At 33.2% G+C, this 17439-nt stretch overlaps 1 protein-coding gene across 1 annotated transcript in view; it reads right to left on the minus strand.

Annotated features, from left to right (window-relative positions):
• Adck5 (aarF domain containing kinase 5) overlaps positions 1 to 17439 on the minus strand; it is a 30493-nt gene that overhangs the window by 8961 nt on the left and 4093 nt on the right. Inside the window, 6 exon segments of the mRNA XM_076469429.1 lie at positions 712 to 793; positions 3502 to 3585; positions 4856 to 4987; positions 6071 to 6184; positions 6457 to 6597; positions 8847 to 9047. Coding sequence (XP_076325544.1) covers positions 712 to 793; positions 3502 to 3585; positions 4856 to 4987; positions 6071 to 6184; positions 6457 to 6597; positions 8847 to 9047 — 754 coding nt within the window.

The following is a 17439-nucleotide window of genomic DNA, read 5'->3' on the forward strand; positions in this document are numbered from 1 at the left end:
ACAAGATGTAAAAGGTATTTTCAACGTGACATTTTATATATATATATATTGTACCCTATAATCACAAAGTACTAATGATACTAGTTTGATTATAAAGATGGTGTGTTTTGAATTTAGTACAAAACTACATGAGGGATACTTGCACAAGGCATCACTAATTTTGAAGTGATAAGACTAGAGGGAAGACAGCTAGCCAAAACTACACATTGTTAAATCTTTGATCACTCTTTACCAACAAATAGCAGGACTGACCATGACATCATAATACCCTTACAGCTGAAAGGGGGAGCATATTCAAGGATGGGATTTAAACCCATACCTCTCAGATTGCAGGTGAAGCATCCTAAAAGACAAGTTCTGATGATGATTTACACAAATTAGTTTCATGGACACTTTTTTTTTGTTATTTTTTACAAATTTCATTTATTTGGAACCAATAAGGGTAGAAAATACCCAAGTTTTGTGGTCAGTGACCTTTGCCACAAACACTGAAATGTTGTCAACCCCTGGACTCCAAACAGACACAACCCATGGAAGATTCAATCTTCTTCCAATTCAGAACAAACGTGTGTGCTCTTCATCAAAACTGTCATCATATATAATCTTACTTTTGTAGTCTCTTCCAAGGGTTATACAACTGATTACAATAACCTATGAGAGAAAGCATAGTAAGAGGGAAAAAAAAACAAAGGGAAACTTTAAAAATCTCACCATTTCCTGGATGAGGATCTGCATGCACAAATCCAGTCGAAAAAATCTGTTCAGCAAATGTTAGAACCAGCTTTTCATCTACCTGTAATGTGAAAAGAAGTATAATTTTATCTGTTTTTCCTAATGAATCTAAATACATACACTGAAGAAAAAATACAAAATATTATTTCTATTTACACAACTCAGTGTTATTACTCCCATTAACTGTAATTTACAGATCAACAGAGTCTATACACTCTTAATTCCTTAATGAATAATGGCATGTTTCTTAGCACTGGTATGATTGTGTTGGCTTTTGTAAGAAATGTTACTTTCCAAATGAAGTTTTCACGTAACAGCAAACTTGAGGTATAGTTTATTATCACTGTTCTTGTGCTGTAGAAAATAATTCCCTGATTAATCCTTTGACTACATACTACACTGATGTATCATAGATCATGTTTTTTATAGTAATTTGTTACACTGATGTATGTAGTAGATCCAATAAATAAAGGAACATAACTGAATCATGCACATTGTGAATACAAGTGATACTTAACAAATCAATAAAATACAAAAATACTATTCTTGGCCATTTCTACCACATGAGTAAATAAACACAGTTACAATTTACCAAAAACAAGTTGCATTCATGTGAAATATGATCTGTTTTGAAACTGATGATATCACTGATATAAAAATAAATTATTCTGGGAAACAAGGTGAAGTTCCAAAGTCAAATTTAAGGGAAGATAACATAAGTGACATGATGTTGAGTGAAGAAAACTAGTGAAACCAAAACAGTTATTAGACCAAGGAAACAAGAACAATTTCGATTTTTTAGGATTGATGTCAAGAGGTCCAGTGCACAGCTAATACCATTCACATTGGTAGTCCAGGTTCTCAACTTTGACCTATTACATCTTAAACCAAACATGTTGAACAGTTAGCTGAACAACACTGAGAAGACAGTCTAGAAAAGTAGACAATACAAACCATCAACTGAAGATTATTGGTCTTCAGGACCCTTTTTATGCTACTCCAGTATTTAAAGAAATTATTTTCCTGGTGCATGTTACTTTCCAAGTGTCTGCATATGGATAACATCAACTAACTTAACATCAATGATGTTGCTGTCAACAAAAGGTAAAACTATTAATTGACCCATCTGTTTTAGAACTTGTAAGAAGTATGCACACTGTCCCAGAATATTTTCATTCACAAATCACTTGTGAAATGGAAAGTTGTATTACTTTAAAACAAGGTATCTTACTAAAGCATGCTAAATATCAAGTTCTTCATGTTATGTGGAAACAATAAATATGGATACAGATTCGAGATGTACACTGCTAACAAAATCATGAACCATCCATTGATAATGTTTTATTTATTACAGACAGTAGCTGTCTACATCATTTCTCTGCTTCTGAACAAATACATTGACAAATAATAACGACAGCTTTTTTCATGCACTTGAATAAACATGACACCCCAAAGTGTGGAACCATTCATACAATCAGGAGAAGATTTATTGAGTGAAGTTGAATAAAAAATATTAGAGTAAACATATCTGTATCTGTATGCTAACTATAATCTATAATGAAAACATAAAAACAGTCATCAGAACAATTAAGTGGAGAGGCCTAAGAACTGATATATTAGTAGCAATCGGTAACTTCAACTATTACAATTGTGTCTATTTTACTGGTTAGCATTTACATCCAATACCATGTTTCAAGAATAAGCAAGCAATGGCATATGATTTCAGTAATTACTAGATTCACTTAACAAAGCTAAACAATTTCATTTCATAGAAGCAGAAAATGGAGACAATGAGGATTTCCTGAAATTTTAAAATGATATTGTAGAATTATTAAATAAAGTAATGGATGCATGTGAAAAACTTGACAAAACTGACAGAGGGAAACATTTTATGGCAACACTAACTAATAAAGAGTATATAAACTAAAGCCACACAGGAAATGGATCTATTTCACAAAGGAAAACAAAAAAAAGGTACATACTACTGCTTAAGGTGCCTGTCCAAGCTAGGACCTTGTTATATTTCCTGTTTCAAACTTTACCACTGCAAGTTCAGATACTGGCAATAAGTCTGAATTTGTTACCCGTTCAATAAAAAATTAGTAACATATAGAAAGAAAAGCTATATTTCTTTGTGAAATATATGCTAAACTAAACATAGTACTTAATTGTAAAAACTAAGCTAAAATATTTGTTGACAAATGCACTTGTAGTCAAACTGTTAAAGTTTCTCTCATGATATTACTTATATCAGTAGTTATGTTCAATGAAGTGTCAACTATTACCCATTGTTTTAATACTGGACAATTAAAATCTTCTACAGAACTATAATAATTCATGACCAAAATTCTCCAAACATGTTCTGAACGTCAGAGTTACACATTTCACCAAAATGTAAATGCTAATACCTTAGCTACTTAAACCCAAGAAAACATTCCCAGTTCCTGGCCTGAAAATTTTGATTTACCCATTGAATGGTGACACCAAATGTTCAACAAGATGTTTCATGTGGGTACCCATGATGCTGAAGTGAAAATTGAAATGTTATAAAGTACAGTAATAATTATTAAGAAATCATGAAAATAATTACATGTTTGAAGAGTTAGTACAGCAATAAAATCTACCACAACCTAAAGTATTCTACAAAAAAAAATCAATACTGGCATGTTAATCAAACTATTACATAACACTCAATCAAGAACTGAGAAAGAACAGTCTAGCAAACCTCTTGATAAAATACGACAACACAAGCAAATAGCCAATACTTACATCTTTCAAACTTAAACCCATTTTGTGAATACCTTGAATGTCACTAACTTTAACACCATGGATGAATTCTATAGTGATGACCCTCTGAAACAAGGAAACTGAATGAATATAACATTTTTTTTAAGTTTTCAGTGTTAACTAAAGTACGAAATATAAATTTATGTTTTCAGTGTTAACTAAAGGATGAAAACCATTTTCAATGAGGATGACAAACAGCTTCCATATATGCTTTGGATTATGCCATTTTTAAGGGTGATGTTCAAAGACTCAAAAAAAGCACAAGCCCAAACATCAGGTAGAATAATAAAAAACAAAGACAAGATTTATCTGATGTTGTCTAATTTTCAGAGAAATATGAAAATAACATATGTCTAAAAAGAGTTCAATTCTTTATTACACCTACAAACAGTTTAAATGTAAAATATTTAAACCTTTTGGAAAACAGAAAATATCTGACACAAAATCTACCTGTAAAAACAAGTTTATACCTCTTAGTCAATTAGTATTTATTCAATATTTTAACTTAATGTTTTTCATATTTTTTAATCTTTGTTTCAACCTATGTTAAGCCATTTGACTTGCATTGTATCACTTCTTTGTTTAAACCATAAACTTAAAAAAAAATTAAAGTTTCCAGTATAAAAACACATTTAGAAACCTATATTTAATCATTTTCATGTTACAACTATTATATTTATTAATGTATATTAAAAATATTTCAAAATCTCTTAAAGCTAATACACACTGAATCAAATCATTAAACCGTAAACTTTAATCAAATTTTATTCTCAAATATTTACACAAAACTTAATTTTATTTTAAATGGTGTTTTTACAGTGAGAAACTCAATGAAACCAGTTAATGTGTTAACAATCCTTCAAGAACAGAAACAAGGATGTAAAAAACAGCAAAAATATATTTAAAAAACTGTAATGTTACATATTATAAAGTGATACAAGTATGAGGTGTCACAAATTTAGGAACATAACTCATTATTTAGTTATGTATTATAAAGTAATGATATGTCCCATATTTATTAATACAGGTTGTGATAATTAATTTAAATGACTGACCACTAAGAATATACCAAGTGAAATGGACCTAAAACCACAGATAAGTAAAAATAGAAAAATTTGAAACTTCCTCTTATAAATACACTAACTACTTTTTTGTTACATAACTTTCACATTATAGACAAAAATGTACATTATTTAAGTGTTAACAAAAACCCATAACTTAAACACTGATGATCATATCTTTAGTATAAAATATTTTAAAATCTTGAGCTAAGTACATAAAATAAAATTATTACAAAATCATAGTCACCTAAAACAAATGTATCAATTCAGCTTACCTTGCTACATTTATCCCACAAAACTCTGGGAACATATACAAATGAGAGATGATGTAGTTCAGCAGAACACCGTTTCATGTTATGCCCTTCATGGATGAAGTCTAATTCTTTTACAAGACTTTTCTTCAAGTACTAAAAAATTCATTAAATACAATATTAATGAGAAGTGTGTGATGCGTAGGCACGTCGCAAACTATGACAACAAGAAGTGTATAATACATAAATATGATACAAGCTATGAAAACAAGGATTGTACAATAAATACAAAATACAAACTATGACAAAATGGAGCATGTTTGTGTGTTATATATGTTAAAAACTATAATAACAATACATAAATATACTATGAAATGTTATTATCAATAAGCAAGTAAGACACAAACATACTACAGACTTACAACAATTAGCATGTAATAAATACACTTCACAATATAATTTACGACTACAATGGTTGAAGTTTCTTTCATATGAACATACAAAAATCATGGATAATTTCAGAATCTGTTTCTTGGAACCATGTTTACCTCTGTGAAAACATTCACTACTCTAGAGAAATGACCTTCTGTATACAATGAATATATTGTACATTTTAAAAGTTCACAGTGGACACTGTGAGGTAAATATAAAGAACTACTTTAATGGTGTACTATCAATTTCTTTTCTCAGGTTTAGTAACAATATTATTACTCTTAAATAAAGTCTGAGAACCTAAGTATATAATAGTTTTATTTTTTCAAAACAGTAAACTATAAACATTCATCAGATGTTTATTAAAACATTACTCTTCAGGAACAGGAACTGTATATACATGGACAACTTTATTGTAAAAATACTTTTTTAAGTGATTAAAATAGAGGTTTCAGCCCATAGGAGCAGGTCATCTTCAAACAATGTTGAACAATTATGAATTCAAAGATAAAGTTACTTTAGTTTTCTAATTATTATTAAATCACATATTACCTTAAGGTGCTCTGCTTCTATGGGCTTAAATTTCAGTTTTTGTTGCTTAAAAAAAGACATTTTTGTAGTAATGTTGTTCACCAAACAAAGTTAAATCACATAATTTGTACTTTTTCTTAATTACAAAAATGTTGTCAATAATCACATAATGCCAATTGAAATATTTTTTGGGAGTTTAATTTACATATAAAACAGCCTAAATGAATATAAAGACCTCTTGCTGTCCTTTAAGGTATATTATTAAAAAATACTCACATCCATAACCCATGTGAAATTAAAACTGGGATGCATGAGCCCAATAATTGCCAACAGAAACTCAATAGTTCTACAGTCTCCAGAGAATCTCTGTTGCAGGTCTATGTATTGAACCTATGGCACAATAAAATATTTTTATTTCATATTTTTAACACATGTAAATTTAATTCTATGTTAATCAGCAGATATTCATATAATCATACCTTATCTTAATACTTTTACACAGAGAAGAATGTACTGTACAAACATCTATCTATATAGACACACATATGCGAGATAGTGTGATATTTGCATATTCCTGATACAAGTGAACCAAATAATGCATTGTATCCTTTATTATTATTTTTTAATTTCATACATCAAAGCAATGAGTATTAAAAGCATACCTTCACTGCAACTTCGTCCCCTTCATATGTTACTGCTTTGTGAACTTGAGCTAAACTAGCAGCTGCCACTGGCTGTCTATCAAATTCAAGAAACATATTTTCAGGAAGCATCCCAAAATCTTCTAGAAATAGTTGATCAAGCTGTAATATCAAAACACTCAGTGTGACCTGTTATAAAACTAAAAACAGGCTCAAAATGAACAAAAGCACTAAAATGCTGCACAGGTCTCAAGATTAACAATCTCCTTACAAATTTACTTTGTAATGTGTAAAGTTATAAATGAATTCAACCTTTTCCTATAGACACATCTGCACCACAGTGTAGCTTAGTGTACATTTTAATGCAAGTTTTTTTTTTTTTTTTTTTTTTTACATTTGCAAGGTTTCTAGAAGGATTTAAGAATTATTAACGTCTCTACTATAATTTGCACTATTAATATGATTTATTTTGCAACTTTCAGTATTTTTAATGGTTTTTATTGTGATATGTTTCCATTGTGATCTTCAGAATTGATTTACTTCTAACTTGCTGGTTTTCATCAGTAATACGAGTTATACTGTTACCTACACTGCCAACAATATTTTTATTATACATTTTTAACAGTTAAGCACCTAATGGAAAATTAAGCATTATAAACAATATTTTATGAGAATGCTACCATTATTTAAATATCTTGTATGCTTAATACCTGATAGTCTTTTTGCATGAAAGTTAGGTTAACACAAACACTCTTCTTACCCTAAAAACCCATAATAGTAAGAATTCAATTGCAATTTCATAAATCTCAATAACTAGTCCATTATTGTTTGATAATTAATTTCAAAACAAATTCTGAAGTTTAATAACAATACTTAACAAAGTATGTTTCACTCCAAAAACAGTAGAACATACAAAACCAAGGATGTTAAACAAAAATATAAAGAAAAGTGACATTTTGTACAAAACCTACAGTATTTGAAATTTCTGCAACCCACAAATCAAATTTGGCTCTTACAGTATTGTCATTACTTGTTCTTTTATTCACACAACTGCAACTTTAGCAGTAAACTTTATATCTGTATTTGGAGAAAAGTTTAACAGTTCTTTTTTTTTTTATATATCTTAAGAAGTCATTATTAAACATTACTATCTGCTCAGTTAAAAAATATTTCACAAGAATTAAAAACCTTTCAATAATCTTGAAAAGAAAATATATAAACATAAAAATATTCCTAAATCCAACCTTTCATTGTGATGGCTTTACTGAGAATAAGGTTAAGTTACTATTAAGATACACATTAACAGAGTTGAAAAATTTCAGGCTAAATTCACAAATATCCTTATTTAATATCTTAATTTCTAACATAAAATTATAAAACAGTGCTATTCACTATTTATCTTGAACTTGCAAAATGGAAAGTGTTTCATGTATAATTTAAGTATTTTTTGTAAATTATACATGACGGAAACTTTTTCAGTTTTGAAAATTTTACAAATACACCTGTTAATGAAAACATTTTCCATTTTTCTCTGTTTTGAAAAGTTTGGAATATTATGAGGATATATTATTCACAACAAATTGAACTCGTACAAAATGTGCAGTGCTAACAAACATTAACAGAGTTTTCACATAAAAATGGTCACTGATTCCTTCTCACAAAGGTTTGTTTTAAATATTTACATTCCTATATTGTGTCAGTACAAATACTGAGGAATAGACTGTTCAAGACATTTACGTAAAAACCTTGCATTTCAAGCATTCTTCTGAGATTACTGATCATTATTCAAGGTGTGAAACACAAAAAAAATGCAGTATTCCAACAAATCTCTGAAACTGTTGAATCAGCCTGCATTTTGGACCATGTATCACTCGCTATAACAACTGTACATACATTTGTAGCAACCAAAATCAATTATAAGGCCTTTAATAAAAAGCTCTTTCATAAATATATATCTTTTGATATGTTAACTCTCAGCAAAAATATTTTAATTAGTTTTACTTTACAGTTCTTCTCTAAACATTTTATTTAATTTAATCAAGAAAATATCTTTTATAATTAATTTATTACAATTAATATATTTATAATCAATTTTAAACTATTTCTACAACACTTCCAACATTTGTAAAATATTATATCACATACATTCATTTCTCCTATCCTCAAAAACTTTTAATATTTTATTTTGAATTAATGAATATTAAGTTAAAAATTATAAAGAAATTTATTTATTTTACAGTACAAAGATAAGGAAGTCACTTCCAATAACAGATAGGAAATATTGCATGTAATATAATTTATTAACCTGCAACTTTAAAATATGGTTCATTTTGTTCATTATATAATTATACATGAAAATGTGCATTATTTTTTCACACACATCTCAGAACTGTTCAACCACTGAAACTTACCTCATTCTTTCTCCGTGTCAAAGCTTTGTCATGAAGAACAGAGAGGGTATCTATGTATTCTTGAGGCAAAATATGATTCATGGCAACCAGACCCTGACCTAACTTCACATACAAACCTCCATTCTTCACACAACCTTGTAATATATTCTCTGCTGCTCTCTGATGGCAAGACTTTATAATTTTCTCATATTCTTCAGAGTTCTAGTGAAAAATATCAAATTCTAATCTGTCAATTTAACTTAAATACTTTTTTGAGTTCTAAAACATCAGCAAAAGGAATGTTTTTCACCTGACAATGTCATTGACTTGAAACAAATAAAAATTGGTATTTGTTTTTCCAATAAAAGATTGATTTGTTCACTTTAAATGAGGGGTACCCAATTCAGAACTGCTTGCTCTGACAATAACAATTTATATAATTAAAAACATAAACACAAAAGCACACATTCTACTAAAACATTCTCATAACTTTTTGATTGTTGATTTAAAAACTAACAATAACTAAATTTATTAACAATACAATTCAAAAGCATCTCAGAACTGCTAAATAAACAAAAGGTTGCTTAAAATGTTAACTTTTAAAATTATATTTTTTTATTTACAGATTTAGAATTTCTTAGGTTTTATCATGCCACAAGGGCAATTGATAAAAATAAAACTAACTGTTCTTGTACATACACAACATTTGCATAATCCCTAAATAATAGCACAGGCACACAGTGTAGTATGTTAATAGCAGACTAAAATTAAACTAAATTATAATTGAATTGTTATACATACATCACATGTTAATTCTTGCCTGTGCTATAATGTAGATATGATGGCAAATGCCATTCTAACTGTAATATTTATTGTGCATCTATTATTGGCTGGTGATTCCTGTTTTGTCCTATTTTTAAGCTTTTCACACCCAGTCTACCATCTGGTTCCTTTGGACCCAATTTCAAGTTTATTGTATTGCTATTGTTCTGTATTTAATATTAAAATAATTGTGTTTCTTGATCTTTATTACTTAAAAGAGGCATTTTGATAGCCTAATTCTTAAAATACTGACAAATACATACACTTGATAAAGAAACAGTTCTGCACTTTACAATTTTGGTCCACTGGACCCAAAGGCTTATGGCAGGTATTAAACATATTTATAAGTCAACAATAAACTTCAAAATGCATATATGTATACATACATAACACACACAAAACTTTGTTCTAAGAAACAATTTAATATCAGAAAGCTATTACAAAACCTTTGAATATGCTGCTTCATATATAAATTAATCTATGTAAAAATTTATTCAGTACCAAACCAGTTACTGGTTTTATATCAGTATGTTATACGTAACACTTGCAACCAAAGTTGCATCAGCTTTCCAATGGCAAGTATAAAAGCAAATGAATGCTACACTGTTGCTCATAGCACTTGTAACCTGCATTGTGTTCACTTGTGGTCATTCTAAATTCTGAAAGCTTTGCCAGAATAAATCTATAACAACGAGCCAAGTGGCCACTGTTAAGAAATAAAATCCGAGGTTTCCTAGAAGAAGACAAATCAACTTTTGAAAACAGGGAAGTGAAAATGACAGTGAATCAGATGATGTGAAATAAATCACATCAGTGGTTGGTTGGTTGATTTAGTGTTTTATGGAACAAAGCAGCTAGGCTATCTGTACCAAACATCCAGTAAAAAGTTAAAAGTAAATTTAGTAAAATTCATAAAAAGAAATTAAGGTAAGACAAAATAAAGTTTAAAAAACATTAATAGCATTAAAACATACTAAGTGTTAATGTTTAATTAAACATTAAATGTTTACATTTAGTTTACAGAGGTAAGAGAAAAACTACAGTAATACAAGTTGTAAAGAACTTTCTGTAGCATAACTGTAATTATCATAACTCGCCAGGAAGACCAACAGGTAAGTACAGAAACCACCATCAGTCACCTGAAGTTGGCCTTTCCAGTCCTGGTTCTGAGTTATTTGACATTATGGCCAATTTAACAAAGGAAAGTAATAAAAGTTTTAAAAGACTTGTAGTAAAATTATAATAATAACTTACCAGGATGACTAACGAGTAGTTCAAATGGATAGCTTAAACAGAAGCGTTAGTCACCTGAAGTTGGCCTTTCAAGTCCTGGTTTTGAGTTATTTATGGTTACAGCTAGTTACTAATTTCAAATTGAACTAGATGAACTGTGATTTCTAAAAGGGAGCCACATTAAAAAAGTGTAAATGTACAAATTAAAAACTAAAAACATTACCAAGGTGGATATTGTCACCATCACCAATAACACTGTCTAACATTACAGACAAACTTGGGACAGAACATGTTTAAAATGGTGCCTTCATTGAAAGTCGTAACGATGACAAGAAAGCAAAATGTGGGTTATTGTGACCCAAGTGTTACACAAACTACACACTGGTGCATTAGTTCCAGATAAAAGAAAATGATGAGTTAAAAAACTATGACCAATGCGTAGTCTAGTTACAACAACTTCCTCTTTCCTATCCTTATGGAAGCAAGACAACCAAAGTCCAATATAGGGTTTTATTTGGAAAAGCTTGTTTTCGCATTGCTCACTCCAAGTCGACTGCCAGCTGGCACGAAGCCGAGCCTTGAATACAGGACCATAAGTCCATGTATGGAACAGGCACAGCAGTGATAGTGCCAGAGCAGATAGACTTAGCTGCAGTGTCAGCAAGCCCATTCTTGCAAATACCAATGTGGCCCTGTTCCAGAAAAACTGTACAGAAGTAGATGTTAGAGAAATAGGCCAGTCGGTTTTGAATATCGGCAAGAACAGGGTGTGAACCAACATAAACCAATTCCAGGGCCAGTATAGAACTGAGTCAGTATAAATAGTACAGTTTGAGTACTGCTTACCTTTTATGTGATTCACGGCAAAAGAAATGGCATACAATTCAGCAGTAAACACAGAAGCTGTAGAGGGGATTCTGCATGCAACCACTGAACCACAACAAACCATGGCAGAGCCCACAGAGTCACCTGATTTCAAACCATCTGTACAAATAGGAATGGAAGGATGGTTTGAAAGATGTGCATGGAAATAAGTGGAAGAACCAGTATTAAAAAGAGAAAGATTGTGATCAGAGAGCATATGCTCTACAGAGCAACTCCTCCCCTATCAATATCAGCACTTCCCCAGAGGAGATGATGTCCATTAAAGTCCCCCAGGAATAAAAAGGGAGACGACAACTGTTCAATAAAAACATCAAGATCTGATTGATCATTTGTCTCTCCAGGCAATAGGTAGAGAAAATAAACAGTGATGGTACATCCCAAGGAAACAGGGATGGCTACGACCTCCATGGGTGCATTGAGTGGCAAAGACAGGGTGGGTACATGCTGATCAACCAACAGTGCCATCCCTCCATGTGCTCATCCAACACACAGCCTGTCATTTCTGTACAAAGAAAACTGCCAAAAGGTGACTGTATCGGTAGGTTTCAGAAATGTTTCCTGTAAAGAAAGACATACAGGATGGTAGGAAGCAATCAGTGTTTTGATAACATCCAGATTAGAATGTAAACCTCGACAGTTCCATTGTATCAAGGTGGCCATTTTTATTTACGTGTAGGCAAATTGGGTGGAGAACCCTTCTGCTTATGACCACGTCTTTTTACCTTACTGTCCTTATTTGAGGGAGGTCTACTGACACCCATGGATCCTGCCCTGGGTTAATTGGGCAGGTATTTGCTGTTGGAAGGAGATTCCAATAACTGAGGATGTGAATGAATGATTGTTTTGCATCTTGGGGTGGGAGAAGAAGATGAAGAAGATGTATCCAAGGAAATGCTTGTACCTGGAACCAAAGGATGTGAATCTTGGGGTTTGTTGGAATGTATGTTAGGGACAGAGATAGGTGTACCTGGAACCAAAAAATGTGGATCTTGGGGTTTGTTGGAATGTATGTTAGGAACAGAGATAAGTGTACCTGGAACCAAAAAATGTGGATCTTGGGGTTTGTTGGAATGTATGTTAGGGACAGAGATAGGTGTTGAAGTTGATTCATCAACTTTTTTAACCATGCAAGTCAAAAGACTTTTCATTTGTTTGGAGAATGATTTTTTTGGAGGCACAGAGAGATCTGTCTGCATTCCCAACTCTAGTTGTGGAGCAAAGTGGAGCAGAATGCATCAAAGATGAGGTGGTGGACAGCAATTTTTGAGCCTCAGGATAAGTAATATTATGAATCATTTTCAAATACTGCACCTCTTTTTCTTCCAACCATTTAGAGCAAGAACAAAAGTAGGACGGGTGAGAGCCATTGCAACTGATGCAATGATGGTCTGTTTCACGCTTGTTGGCATCATGGTCCTTGCCACTGCAACAAGTACACATCAAGGAACCACGACATGACATCTTCGAGTGATTGAACCGCTGACACTGGAAACATCGGAGAGGGTTTGGAATGCATGGTCATACTCTGCAACTAAGATAACCTGCCTCGATAGTGGCAGGTGGACGTGGCGACATAAATGTGAGAATGATGACATTGGTCGGCACCATAATTCCATCTTTGCGAGTGGAGATACGCCTCACTGCAGAAACTCCTTGTGTGGAGAAACCAGCAAGAATCTCTGACTTGGGGATATGTTCTTCAAATTCCTCTCAACAATAACTCCTTGTGATGAATTCAAAGTAGCATGAGGTGTAACCTCAATAGGTATATGCCCAATTGCCTTTGAAGGATGCTTTTTGACTGACTTTAGAGAGCCAGTAAGTTCCTCTAGTCCCTTTTGAATAAGCAAAAGGAGACATTTGCCCTAAAGGTTTGACTGAAAGAGAATGTAATAAGAAAATGAGGTACAGGTGAAGATTGCTGCTCAGAATCAAGACTTGGTTGTTTGCCTATTGACTGTTTTTTTCACCATTAGTTTTTATTTGGGGGATTCATAATAATAAAAATGTTTTGGCACCCATTGACCCCATCCACCATGGAGCTCTATGAGGAGACACACTACAATGCCAAACAAGGACACTGTAGCAATACCAGGGTTTTGTGAGAACTATACCCAAACACCAGCATCAGATACAATGTCCCACCTACAGGAATTCAAGGCCAAAGTGGTGTGTGTTAAGGTTAGACCCCTCAACCACAAGGCCCTCTCCTCCCCTTCACAGGTCACCACACACGGCAAACACGTAGATGGATGTTTAGATCCCAAAAGAGGTAAGCTGAAAGAACAGGACTTTCTCTGGGACATCTCTTCACCACATAGAGGAATCCACACTGTGGGGGGAAGCACACTGAATACTATTATGTAATTAGTGTTTCAGTAATATAATGATAACTACAACTATGGGTACACGTGGGCTAGAAAATTTTATATATCATAAAACAAGCTGCCAGTGGTTTTACTGAAACTTCTCATCTCAAAAGTAAACGTTGTAGACTTACTCATATCTAATACAAATATACCTGACAACACCCATCTGGTTGGATCTTGAAATATAGTATTTATCAACTAAAAATATATAGAAAAAGTAATATGTTGACTTACCCTAGTAGAAGGCAAACAAAAATGTAGAAACACCACAGAAGGAAGATGGTATCTGCCTTAGGAGAACACAGCCGAGTGGTACAGATAATGTACTTGGGGTTGTTCACATTCTAGTCTGAATGGTCTCTTCCAATAGCCAGCAAAGATGAACAGCTAAAGACACAGTTAAAGGATGAAAAGAGTACAAAGAAAAATTGTGCACTTCCCACAGGCAAGTCAAAATATGCCAGCCATACGAGTTGATGAACCCTACATGCGAGTGCATTATACAGACATACCATGTGACATAGATGGAATCCTTGGAACAAATAAATGGGAATGATAAATATGTAAGGAGGTAGAACAATCCACACAACATCTCAGGGAATGAACTGGACAAGAAGTAAATCCAGAATCAAACAGGAGTGTAGGTGAGAAATGGAAGGTGAGAAAAGAGAAGGTCAAATCACCTGCCAAGACACTATCTAGGAAAGAAATGCTCAATCAGGATAGAAGATATCATAAGAGGAATGGTAAAGGATGTGAGAAACACCAATGGCAGAAATATCAGAATCATGATCACAAGCAAGGAAGAGGAGGAAGTGAAAAAGATGGTACAAGGAACAAAAAGCAATGGATTCAAATGGAGTACTGGGCAGAGAATGAAAAACAAAGGTGAGATCCAATACAGCAAAACAAAAATGGGTGTGGAGGACAGACAAAAGAATGAAAAAGGAGGGAAATGACAGGGAAGGATAAAGTTTTCTGGAAGCGGGGGAATTGGAAGGTTTTCGACAGAGTAGTCCTATAACTAGAAGCAGTTGATACAAACCAACCATGATCAAACAACCATGCAAAATGCTAGGAAAGATAAGGTATCAATGGACAAAAGGGGCAAAAGCAAAGGGTCCAAAATGTCTGAAGGTAAACTACTGTATCTGGTACACACACAAGGAGAAAAGTTAAATGAAGTTTGAATGGAAAAATGCTTCACAAGGGGTCCCTAAGTTGAGGCAAGGGACTAGACAAATGCTTCACATGAAGATGGAGTTTGATGACATCAGAATGAACTATGTCTAATTGCAGTTGTCAAAGGAAAGATTATGACAGAGGTGAGGTCAGGAGATGTTGCTATAGAAAGGGTTAAGGCCAGACCAGAGGAAACCACATTTGAGCAGGCAAATATAGAGCAAAGAGCAGAATATCACAAGGTCTGTTCCAGATAAGGGAAAAGACTCTAGGGAGGAGTTTGATCAGAGGGCAGACATATAAGTAAAGACTCCTCCAATTCTGGCTGAATGCATCTACTCCCAGAGCTGAAGGGTGCAGAACCAGAGACCAAAAGTAAGGAATTTTGGCATTCCACTGAGTGACAAACATATATATGCAGTTTTTCCAGTGAAGAACACACCCAACAACATAACCGGAATCACCTTGTGGTGATAATCAGATTGTGTTGAGATAAGCAATCAACCACCAGGAAAGTGACATGCTAAGATTGCCATAGAGGTTGAGAGATCAGTAAAGAAGATCCAGAGTCTGAAAACATAGAGATCTAGATTTGTTTTTTCCTTATTTGGCAATATGGTTGAAGACAACAGAATACTTGGAATGGAAAATAACCACCCACACTCTCAGGAGCAGAGGGAAATGCTACAGAGCCTGACAAGCTGCTCAAAATTCCAGAATGTCAAAAATGGACAATAGCCTCCTTGATGGTACCACTAACCAGAAATATCTTAAGAATCAGAAAAGCCTTCCCATCCAACTCATGAAGGAAGCATTGGTAAACAAATGAGACTCCAGATAAGGTGGAGGAATGGATATGCCTACCATGGACAATTATCTGTTAAGCCACCAAGCAAGGTTAGCCCTGATCTCAAGTGGAAAGGTAATAAGATAACCCAAGAGATCATAAAAGAAACTCCACTAGTCAAAAGGCTTAAACTGAAAAGAACATATGTGAGCCAGACTCAAGGGAATGAGAGCTTCCAATAAATCCCACATACCCAAGAGAAAGAGAATCCTTCATGCAGTGAGAAAAGGAGAAAGTAGGGCCATTGAGACTGACCATTCCACATCTCAGAGCCAAAGTGGAGAAGGCTGAGTCAGATGAAGATGGGAATTAACTAAAATCCCCAACAGAATAAGATACAGAATTCTCCAACTGGAACAGAATCCCTCACCCATTTAGCATCCTAAAGAAGTAAGCAGGAGTCCGTCATCAATGAAAAGGAGAGTCTGAAGACCGCTGAATGAAAATGATGAGCAAATGAGCATGCTAAAAAAAACACAACATGGAATCAAAGAAGGACCGAATGAAAAACATAACCCTTGCAGATGAACCAAATAATGATATGACACTAAAGTAGTTGTAATATGAAGACAGTCATCAATCATGATGATTTGATCATCCAGAGTCCTGGGGAAGGACTCCATGATCAAGTGAAGTGGTTCCAGATAAAAGTTCAACCAGGACAGGTCAGCAATAGGTCTCTAATATCATGCCTTTTGAAGAATAGCAATTAGATGGGAGTAAAATCCCAATGGAGTGTTTATCAACAGTTCAACAGCCCCTTTGTGCAGTAGGTCCTGAACAGACCAAGTCAGATGACTGGAAGAGATACAATCCCATGGAGAAAGGAAGATCTGGGAAGTGGACAGAGGATAGGGACAAATGTAAAGACAAAACCTTCAGATAGAACTCATAGAACCAATGGAACTATCATGAAGTATAGCTAAAAAGACACACTAAACATACTTTGAGAACGAACTCATTACTAACAGAACCTAGAAATCTGTAGAGTTTACAAAGTACACAAATATAACAAATTTGCCAAACTATGATATATGACAAAACAATAAGCAACACTTAAACTATAAAATCACTTAAAGTACTTATAAGATAAAAAGACACAAATATTGAACTTAAGTCCACTTAAAAGCCAATAAAGCAAAAGACATGAAAGTAAAACCTATCCTGAATAACGACAATTTTTTACTCAAATCTAATCCTAAATTAGATGCCACTAATAGTGAAGAAGAAGGAACTTATAACAAAAACAGTAAAAGGAAGTATAATTAATGAACCA

This window comes from Tachypleus tridentatus, chromosome 12 (assembly GCF_004210375.1).
Source record: "Tachypleus tridentatus isolate NWPU-2018 chromosome 12, ASM421037v1, whole genome shotgun sequence".
Taxonomy (NCBI): Eukaryota; Metazoa; Arthropoda; class Merostomata; order Xiphosura; family Limulidae; genus Tachypleus; species Tachypleus tridentatus.